The sequence below is a fragment of the Pyrus communis genome, chromosome 10 (assembly GCF_041283825.1).
Source record: "Pyrus communis isolate YQ-2024b chromosome 10, ASM4128382v1, whole genome shotgun sequence".
Taxonomy (NCBI): Eukaryota; Viridiplantae; Streptophyta; class Magnoliopsida; order Rosales; family Rosaceae; genus Pyrus; species Pyrus communis.
In genome coordinates, this window is record NC_142574.1 from 7,889,430 (window position 1) to 7,900,538 (window position 11,109).

General features: G+C 37.2%; 1 protein-coding gene across 2 annotated transcripts; it reads left to right on the forward strand.

Moving 5' to 3' along the window:
* The first annotated feature begins 7,143 nt into the window (after window positions 1–7,143).
* LOC137729758 (cytochrome c biogenesis protein CCS1, chloroplastic-like) lies at window positions 7,144–10,885 on the forward strand. 2 transcript variants are annotated; one of them, XM_068468778.2, is made up of 8 exons: window positions 7,144–7,705; window positions 8,105–8,324; window positions 8,416–8,527; window positions 8,610–8,882; window positions 9,046–9,311; window positions 9,572–9,728; window positions 9,820–9,903; window positions 10,307–10,885. In XM_068468778.2, the coding sequence occupies exons 1-8, from the start codon at window positions 7,264–7,266 to the stop codon at window positions 10,460–10,462; spliced, it is 1,710 nt and encodes a 569-aa protein (XP_068324879.2). In that variant the 5' UTR covers window positions 7,144–7,263; the 3' UTR covers window positions 10,463–10,885. The 2 variants fall into 2 exon arrangements, with proteins under 2 accessions (XP_068324879.2, XP_088534697.1); XM_088678571.1 differs by lacking the exon at window positions 9,820–9,903.
* The last annotated feature ends 224 nt before the right edge of the window (window positions 10,886–11,109 follow it).

Genomic DNA, 11,109 nt, shown 5'->3' on the forward strand with positions numbered 1-11,109 from the left:
TTTTCACACTTGTAAATGAATTCAAAATAATTTTTATTATTGTGCTTTGATATTTTTAAATTGCTTTGTATTTTTAATGTGCTTAGGATTGTTTTACTATGACTATTATAGTAACTAGTAAAGTTTTTTTAGTAGTTTAAAATTACCAAATTAACTTTTTTCTTAGCGGGTTGAGTCGGGTTATGCGCGTGTAAACCCGTTAAGCACCCATTATTAATTGGTTCTTAACGGGTGACCTGATCACTCGTTAAGAACCCAATTAGTTATTGTGCTTGTTATTTTCATGTCGTGTTAATAGGTCATATAAGAAACTGCCAGGTCTGTTTCTAACCCCTTGCTCTTTCGTAGAAAATTTGTTTAGGGTGGTGCTATCCACACATCCATTTTTATCTCACACACACCATTTGTTAATTTTTGCTCTTTGATTTTCTTCAATTCATTTGATCTGATGGTTGGAAATTGTGAGGGGTGTATGGGAGGTAAAAAGGGTGTATGGACAACACCACCCTTTATTTATATATTATTTCATTCTTTATTAGGAAACTCATTTAACATTTATTTTAAAAAAAAATGCTAAATGTTTTTATATCATGCCAGAAGCATTCTAGCCGACCTAAACTATGTTGTACGCTACCCACTTCTTTACAGAGTGTTAAGTGTCCCTTCAAATAACCATAGATAATTTTCTGGCTAAATATTATTTTTCAATTTTTAAAAGTAAATTAAACACAAAATTTAAACAAAAACAAACATAAATTGAAACCCAATAGTCATCAACTTCCTCCACCCATAATCCGGACCACCTCAATAGCAACTCCACCCTATATGTTTTTAGGTTTTTTTTTTTTTTTTTTTTTTTTTTTTTTTTTTTTCGTGTGTGATGTTTTTGAGTTACACTGATTGCGTTTTACCTTATTTTGTGTTAGTGTGTAGTTACATGTATGTGAAACTGCACACTAACAAAGTTCAATATATTACGTGAAAAGATGTTTTCTTACCTGTTTTGAAGTCTAAATAAAGTTGTTGCCTGCTTTGAAGTCCCAATAAAGTTGTTGCCTAATTTGAAGTCCAAGTAAAATTGTTGCATGTTTTGAAGCCCAACTAAAGATTCCAAGGCGAATATGACTTGTTAGAAGACCAAGAACAGAATGGTAAATGAATTGGGATTGCTAGCCAGTTTTGGAATATCAAATAAAGCAAAAACGTTAAAAATCTTGGCTTAATGGTTAGGACCACCTTGCAAATTGTTGCAATCTCTTTTAGCATATAAATAGTAGGGTTTTACATCATGTTTACACAAGCCTCGTTCAACATCTAACTCTCGCCGATGAATAAAATTTTCATTAACAATCTCTTCATCTCCATGATCTTCCACAATATTTAAATTAGTATATTGCATTATGTGTTTCTTGCATGAAGCTCTCATTATGAACTAATTGTTCATAAAAACTAAATTGAACCTGTAGTTTCAAATTGGGAAAATTAGAATCCCCTACGGTTTTTCTATATTATTTAGATTAAACATCTGTGCCTTTTTAAAATTTGATTAAAGTGTTTTTACCAATAATCATCTCATGCTAAATTACATGTCATTATTATATTTTTTAAAATTAAAATAATTCTTGAATTTATCATTTTATCTGCATGATGCACTTTTTATTATTTGGTGAAGATATTAATAATTAAACTATATTTTCTCTTATTTCACAGATATGTTTTTTCAATCACAGTCTTCTTTTTTTTATTTTTTTTTATTTTTTATTTTTTTTCAAATAGTTGGTGATCAACATAAAATGTGACATCCCACATCGCCCAGGAGAGTAATCCTTATATGTATATTCTCATCCCTACCTTGCATGAGGCCTTTTGGGAGCTCACTGGCTTCGGGTTCTATTAGAACTCCGAAGTTAAGCGAGTAGCGCACGAGAGCAATCCCAAGATGGGTGACCCATCGAGAAGTTCTCGTGTGAGTTCCCAGAAACAAAACCGTGAGGGTGTGCTGGGGGCCCAAAGCGGACAATATCGTGCTACAGTGGAGTCGGGGCCGGGAAGTGGTCCCGTCCCGGGCCGGGATGTGACATAAAAGCTCCGTATAATTTTTTCAATTTTTTTGTAATCTTTTTTTTTTTTTTTTTTTTTTTGCTGTTTTTTTAGGTATAGTTGTTGACGAATTATTATTAGGTACAATACATTACGTACATATTATCTGCAGGTACGTTACAAAAATCATTAATTGGTACGTTTATTTGTAATTTTGGTACGTTTGATTTGATACATATTGTTAATATTGGTACATTATTTTTATTTTGGTATGTTTTATTTTGTACACATTGTGTATTGGTACGTTTATATTATTCTCAATCCTATTTTCTCTTAACGTACTAAAAGAAAAACTTATTTCGGTACGTTTGATTTTGTGGGATTTAAAAATATCTTAAACTATTTTGGAAAGAAAATATCTTAAATCGTAGATAATTATTGCTAAATTGTAGCATTATTGTGAAAATAAATTGAATCTAACCAACTATTTTTTTTTTTTTTTTTTTACAATTATCTCTAACGGCGGAGAGTGTAATTAAAAGGATAGATTATAGGAAATTTGTTACAATATTATGTGCATATAGCATCAAAATTATGACAAAAAAAAAAAAGTTTAATCAAATCACTAAAAGGCATGGATGTTTGATCTAAAAAATTCAAAACTGAGGCGCCTATATCAAAAGATCCCTTTCAAATTTAGTGCTTTGAAACCCGAAGTTTTCATTCAAAACATACCACATTAAACCTGTAGTTTTCATGCATAAATTAAACCAATACATGTCTATAGAACCTGCATGTTCTACGATATATTTCTATGGCTTACCATATAACTAATCACGTTTTTCCCTCTGTTTTAGGGACATGTCGAACTTGAACAAGCTTGATTTCTCCATTCTAGAAGTCTTTAGAAGAAACTATCTGAAGTGGGTTCAAGACGTGAAGCTCCATCTGACTGCAAAGGGTATTAGAGCCACCATCGAGACACCTATTGTCAACAAACCTGTTAACGAAGCTCAGAAGGCTATTGCAATGATCTTCATTCGAAGACACATCCATGATGAACTGCAGACTCAGTATCTCGCTAAGGAGGACTCACGCACCCTCTGGCTTGCTCTGGCCGACTGTTTCGATCACCAGAAAAACATATACTTGCCTGAAACAAGACACAACCGGTAACATCTACGCTTCCAGGACTTTAAGTCCGTGAATGAATGCAACGCTGAAGTTTGTAGAATCCGTTCACTATTGAAATTCTGCAAAGTGGAACTAACTGAATCAGATCTCCTGGAGAAGACCTATTCAACCTTCGATGCCACCAATATTGTCCTGCAGCAACAATATAGGGCACATAAATTCACCCAAGTTTTCGGATTTGATCTCTATTTTACTTCTTGCTGAAAAACAGAACCAGCTTTTGACAAAGAATCATCAATCGTGACCCACTGGCTCGAACGCCACGCCTGAAGCGCATGTGACCTATTATAGCAGCCATAAACGATGAAAGAATTGTCGTGGTCGTGGCAATGGGTGGCCAGCCCCACCGTGGGCCCAAGGTCAACAGAGTGCCGCACCTAAAGGAAGAAATATGACCCAGCAGCGTCCGCTACTCGCCCATAAGGTCCCAAACTTCAAGAATAAGGGCAAAGCTCCCATTCAGCCTGCTTCTACTAAACTGGACATGTGTTATCGCTGTGGATCAAGGGATCATTGGTCACGCGTATGCCGAGCTTCCCCTGAGGTAATTGCCAAGTATCATTCCCGTTGTGAATCTAACTTTGCACATATGGATCATCCGGAAGAAACTACATCAATGGAAATATCGGATTTTCAGGAGGCGTCAGCGCCTATGGATGAATAAATTAGACATGTTTTTAGGGTGTTTACCCCCTAGTGGCCAAAACCACTAGGAGTGGCCGGCCCTCCCCCCTCCCTATTTTTCTAGGTTTATGGTTTAATTTTGAACAATTTTTCTAAGTATTTGGAATAATTTGTTTGGTTTTGGTTTATTTTGAATTATGGATTGTTATTTGAATGGATATTATTTTCTCGAATTGCTTAATTGAATGAATGGAATTATATTTTTACATGTGACCAATTCAATCAATTTATTTCTAGGTATGTCTTGCGGGGAAGTTAGTTTTCTGGCAGATAATGTAACCATGCACACCATATTGCGTTAACGACACTATTTTACTAACTTCATACCCAAGAAAGTTCCTTTGACAACTTTCTCAAGCTTATCCAACCTGATTGAAGGATACGGAAAGGTACATATCATGTTGTCCAATGATACTATCTTAATCATTAAGAAGACACTCTATTCTTCACATTCCGAAAGAACGTTGCTGAGTTTTAGAGGTATTCGAGATAATCAATATCATATTGAAACCAAAGAAGATAATGGTTCTGAATTTCTTTGTATCACTTCATGCAAATATGGCCAGAAGCATATTCATGAGAAGTTGGAACGTCTGCCAAGTGGGTTATACATCACAACCATTAGCGGCATAGAAGCCCACAGTGTGGCCGGCCCTATGCCTGAGTTCCAGGACACTTGTTTCTTTGGCATGACCGTTTGGGACATCCTGGACATGACATGATGCACCGTATCCTCAAATCTTCACACGGGCATAAGTTACATCCCTATGTTAGACTCCCGCCATGCAAAGCGTGTTCTTTAGGGAAGTTGAATACTCAACCCTCATCTACAAAGATTATTCACGACCCCCCTAAATTTCTTCAGATGATTCAAAGGGACATTTGTGGACCTATCCAACCAACTTGTGAACCATTTATATACTTTATGGTGTTGGTTGATGCATCGACATGATGGTCACATGTTTGCATATTGTCCACACGCAACGCCGTGTTTGCTAAACTTCTAGCTCAAATCATGAAGCTTAGGGCTCACCACCCTAATTATCGGATTAAGTCGATTTGACTGGATAACGCTGGAGAGTTTACATCATAGACTTTTGACGATTATTGCATGTCAGTAGGGATTGATGTGGAACATCATGTTCCCCATGTTCACACCCAAAACGACCTAGCAGAAGCTTTCATAAAGCACCTTCAATTGATAGCTCGGACTTTGGTCATGAGAACCAAATTACCGGTATCTGCCTGGGGCTAAGCAATATTGTACGCATCTATGTTGGTCCACCTGAGGCCCACCGCTACTTAACCACATTCACTGTTACAGTTGGTTACTGGATACGAGCCTGACGTCTCGCATTTGTGGGTCTTTGGGTTCACCATTTATGTGCCAATAATGTCGCCGCTACGTACCAAAATGGGTCCTCAAAGAAAAATGAGAATCTATGTCGGTTATGATTCGCCATCAATTGTTCGCTACTTAGAACCCTTGACAGGAGATCTCTTTACCGCACATTTTGTGGATTGTCACTTTGATGAGACAGTCTTCTCGTCGTTAAGGGGAGATAAGCATGTAAATGTTCCCATAAAACGCTGTGAATTGTCATGATATGCTCCCACTATGTCTCATTTAGATCACCGCATTGCCCAATCTGAAACTGAGTTGCAACAAATTATAGATCTTTAGAGCATTGCTCAAAGCGTGCTAGATGGTTTTAATGATCTAGCAAAGGTGACAAGTTCACATATACTCGCTGCAAACACACTTGCAAGGATATATGTACCCCGCGTACGTCAACAACCTGCCTGGGAAGGCCGGACCGCCCCCGATGGTGGGGAGGCCTCACCTTCCACGTGGTAAGGTATATTGGCAGCTAGTTAATCATATGTTCCAACCCTGAAGCGTGGCAGACCTCTTGGTTCAAAGGATTCACAACCCTGGAAGAGGAAGATGGCACCAACTAGTGACGCTAGTTTGAATCCGACCATCTCTCACTCATCTGTTCCAACGTATGAGGTTATTCTAGATTACGGTAATGTTTCTGACGAAACATGCCAGCCTCCCGAGAATCGCAAAATCTCTGTCCACTACGCAGTATTGGATGAGGTTTGGAATAGGAATGAGATGATCGTCGATGATGCATTCGCGCACTCAGTAGCTACTGACATCATGCTTAGTGATGAAGAAAGAATACAAAATTGCATGTGCAAAGTGAATATTTTGCAATGGATTTGGTGTTTCACTAACTAAATTGCATACATTCTGATATATTTTGCAATGGATGAAGAAAGAATACGAAATTGCATGTGCAAAGTGAATAGTGAAAACAAAAAAGTGATGAAGATTAATTTCTCATTTTAAAAAATCACATTTTACACTCCTTACAAATGTATTTTTCTTTCTAATTATAGAAAGTTTGGAGTGCAAAATGAGATTTTTGGAGTACTAATAATCATTCCCTTTAAGATAGTTTAAAAGTTTGATTTAGTTATAATTATCATAAAATTAAAATGGTGGCTATAATTTGTTTCTAATTATAGAAAGTTTGGAGTGCGAAATGAGATTTTTGAAGTACTAATAACAATTCCCTTTAAGATAGTTTAAAAGTTTGATTTAGTTATAATTATCATAAAATTAAAATGGTGGCTATAATTCCATATCGGGTCTAAACTTTGGTTATTTTTCCAAATTTGCCTTAGACTTTTGATAAATGCTCCACAACCTTAAAAAAATAATAATAATAATAAAAACACTCTTTTTATTTTGCATATCTTTGAACATTTGATATTTTATAATTAATGTCGATACTATATATATATATATATATATATATATAATTTTTTTTTTTTTGGTCAAATGATTGACTTTATTAGATTAGATGTTACGTTAACCACTGATGAGGTTTGAACTCATGCTGTCATATAAGGGTTTCACACATTTTCACCATTGTGGTAAAGGGTCACTAGCGATATATAGATACTAATTTAGTATTATGTTTTTCATTTTATTATTTATTGATATATTAAGTATCATTTAATGGATAACGAGTCAGATCATATTATTTGTTAATATTAACAAGTTGATTTGGATTAAGTCATATTACCTGTTTATTTTAACGGATGTTACATGACACAAATTTATGATCAAATATGTTACGAGAACGACACAATTTAGAAAACACAGCACGAATGTCATGTCCAATTAGAAAGGTCCAAAATAGTTTAATTGTATATAAACATCTCCTTTCAGGATAAACTAACATAAGCACCGGTCGTTACACCTCACTCCCTCAACGGAAACAGTTGCTCTGGATCTGATAACACTCGACATCTCACGAAGCTCCATCAATGGAGTTTTTAAACCCCACCACAGTCCCCAAATCATGTCTACCCAGAACGCATTTCCTCAAAGCCCCTCTCCTCCACTGCCCCTTCAAACTCACCACATTCTCTCCCCACACTTCCCAAATTCATAGACGTTTCCGGCAACCACCTCTCTCCCTCTCAGTTACCACCACTTGTGGGCTGAAGACCCCTCAAGACAGCAAGAAGAGCAAGAACAAAAGCAACAACATAACTAAGCAAATTATACTCTCCGAAGGAGGATCACCGCCTCTGGTGGAGAAGAGTGGCGACGCCGCCGGAGGCGAGGAAGCTCCGGTGAAGTCAAGGGGTGGGACTGGGGTGATGGGTTTGGTGAAAAGGTTTCCTAGAAGGGTTCTTTCGGTTCTGTCTTATCTGCCTTTGGCTATTGGAGAAATGTTTGCCATTGCTGGTCTTATGGCTCTGGGTATGTTGAGTTTCTGGGTTTTGTTATCTTTGAATAAGCAGCTTAATGATTTTTGCTTTTGGGGTTTTTAGTTGGTTGATTGTTTGCTTAATTGGGTTACTTGCTGGTGCTTAATGCTTGTTAGTAGTTGCTTAATTTTGGGTTTTTTGAATTTTTAGTCCAGGTAGCCTGTTTCCCTGGCTCTTTACCGTGAGATGGAAATCAAATTTGATTTAATTATTTTGGATAATTATGTTTTTTCCTGAGAAAATAAAGTTGATACGAAATGCCCTTTTCGTAATGCGCCTAATTGTAAGCAATGCCTTGTTTTTTTTTTTTAATGAGGTATTGTGAAGAGAGCTGTTTTTAACTTCATATAGAATTGTAAGTTGGCCTTACGTCGATGCAATGCTTCTGCAGGAACTTTCATTGATCAAGGTGAGGCCCCGGATTTCTATTTCGATAAATACCCTGAAAGTAATCCAGTGTTGGGAATTTTCACTTGGAGATGGGTTCTCACCCTTGGGTTTGACCACATGTTCACTTCCCCCATTTTCCTTTCACTATTGGCTCTCCTCGGTGCATCACTAATGGCCTGCACTTACACTACGCAAATACCCCTGGTCAAGGTTGCGAGAAGGTTTGCTTTCGTTTTTCATTTTTACATCATTCCCTAACTGAAATTGGGTTGCCCACTGCCCTATTAACCATGGATTTAATTGGAAAAACAGATGGAACTTTATGCAATCTTCTGAGGCCATCCACAAGCAGGGATTTTCGGACTCTTTGCCAAGAGCATCAGTTCAAGATTTGGGCGTTGTCCTTATGGGAGCTGGATATGAGGTGTAAATACTTCCTCCCGAATTTCTTTTATCTCCTTATAGTTATAGCTACGTGTTCCTTATGGTTTTCTTGATCCTTTCAGGTATTCTTGAAGGGGCCTTCTTTATATGCTTTCAAGGGGCTGGCTGGTCGGTTTGCCCCTATTGGAGTACATCTAGCAATGCTGCTAATAATGGTAGGTGGAACTCTTAGTGCAAGCGGGAGCTTCAAAGGAACAGTCATGGTTCCTCAGGGTTTGAATTTTGTTATAGGAGATGTGATGCGCCCAATTGGGTTTCTCTCTACTCCAACTGAGTCTTTTAATACAGAGGTTCATGTCAACAAATTCTACATGAACTACTATGACAGTGGTGAGGTGAATGTTTGTGTGCTCTATTTTTTTGTTTTGTGCTACCTTTTGACTCGCATGTTTTAAATCATAAACTTTATTATGACATAATCATCTTCCAAGTTGTGCTCAATCAGTAATGCTAAGTGCTTAGGTGGTTTACCTTTTCACCCCCTCGTTTATGTCTCAGGTATCACAGTTTTACACTGATCTTTCACTATTGGACCTTGACGGCAAGGAGGTGCTAAGGAAAACAATAAGTGTAAATAACCCTTTAAGGTATGGAGGGATCACGATTTACCAGACAGATTGGAGTATTTCAGCGCTTCAAGTACTCAAGGATAATGAAGGACCTTTCAATTTGGCGATGGCACCTCTTAAGATAAATGGAGACAAGAAGCTTTATGGGTCCTTCTTACCCATTGGCGATGTTAATGCTCCTAATGTCAAGGGAATGTATGTGACCCTCTAACTGGTATATCTTTTCTTGTACCTTAGTAGACATGAATAAGGAAGCTAAATTCCCAATGGGTTCTTGTTAGTGTTTCAAACAATTACCCAGGCTGAATTGGGATGAAGAGTTTTTGAAGCTTTTTTACAGGTTGCTTTATTTCCGCTGCCCCTACATCTATAAAAGGAGCGGCAGGGGCCACATCTCCGCTGGCAGATTATTGTTTCCAGTTGTTGCTTATCTGCATTCTTTTCTCTAATTTCAGATCAATGCTTGCTCGGGATCTACAATCAATTGTCCTGTATGATCAAGAAGGAAAATTTGCTGGAGTCCGACGACCAAGTTCCAAGCTTCCAATTGAAATTGATGGCAACAAAATTGTTATTGTAGATGCAATTGGGAGTAGCGGTCTTGACTTGAAGGTGAAAACTAATTGTTCTTATATACGTAAAAATATACATTTTTCTTCAACTGCATTCATTCAGCCTTGAAACTAAACCTTGTCCTTATCAGACTGACCCAGGAGTGCCTGTTGTATATGCTGGATTTGGTGCTCTAATGCTTACTACTTGCATCAGTTTTCTTTCTCATTCACAGGTAGAATTTAATTATACGTCGTACAGGTCACTGTTATGTGTTTGTAAACCAGTAAACATGTGACCCATGTTCGATGATGGTTCAAATGGTTTATATTTGTCTTCATCAAGCAGGCTTACATGAAATTGGTGTCATTAATTGTGCAGTCTGTCTCTATCATAGTGGAATTTGGTATTGTAGGATCACTTGAATTTTCTAATGCAGAAGTATGTGTAGTTCAGGACCGTATCATAGATGCGTTGATGTTACGTTGATATTTCTAATTGTGCATTCTGCCTATATGTTACGTTGATATTTCTTTCTTCGGTTTTTTAGATATTATTATTGTGATTATTGAAACTGTTCCCCCACATTATTCATATATGCTTATGTTTCTTTGTTTTCTACTCTGCACAAATGAAAGATTTGGGCCTTACAAGATGGAACAGCAGTGATCGTAGGAGGAAAAACTAACCGTGCAAAGGGAGAATTTCCAGAGGAGATGAACCGTTTGCTTGATCGGGTTCCAGAACTAGTTAACTCATCTCTTTCCAGGCAATCAGATAGCACTGTTGGCTAGTTTCTGAAGCATCTAAGATGGAATAGCTGCTCTCTGACCACCGAAGTCAAATCCAGATATCGCTCCAGTTTAAAATGATTGTACAGAACTTCAAACAAAAAGAGAGCATTCATTACAAACTTATGAAACATAATTCTGCGCATTGGAGGAGCAGTTGAGCTGCCGTTCTTCAACCTAAACTTTGTTTTCGAAGCAGAAATCAACACATCGGCAGAGCAGCTGACTGTGTTTTTATATGTGTACTTACCAGCATTATACCAATGACAGTATGGTTTCCAGGGCTGGTGCAAACTCGAAGCTCTTAAGTTGTATGTATTTATTTATATTTGTACAGTTGTTTCTCCTACAACTATCGAACTTACGATACACATTGTAACAGTTGAGCCTCATTGGATTCGAAAAGGATACTATTCTTTACACTGACTTCGGTTGCGTTCTTTCGTTTTGTTCTTTTAGGTTTCAACGCATTACAACAGTAAAATATCCATCCAAATACATTAAAAACTCTCCAATGTTATATAGTTAAAACGAAACCAATTTTATAACTTTAGGGAGGTTATTACTTAATAGATATTATCCTTACTGAATGTTGTATTTCCTACATAGGATTCTTTGGACGCCAAGTGTAAGCAGTAATATTAATAATC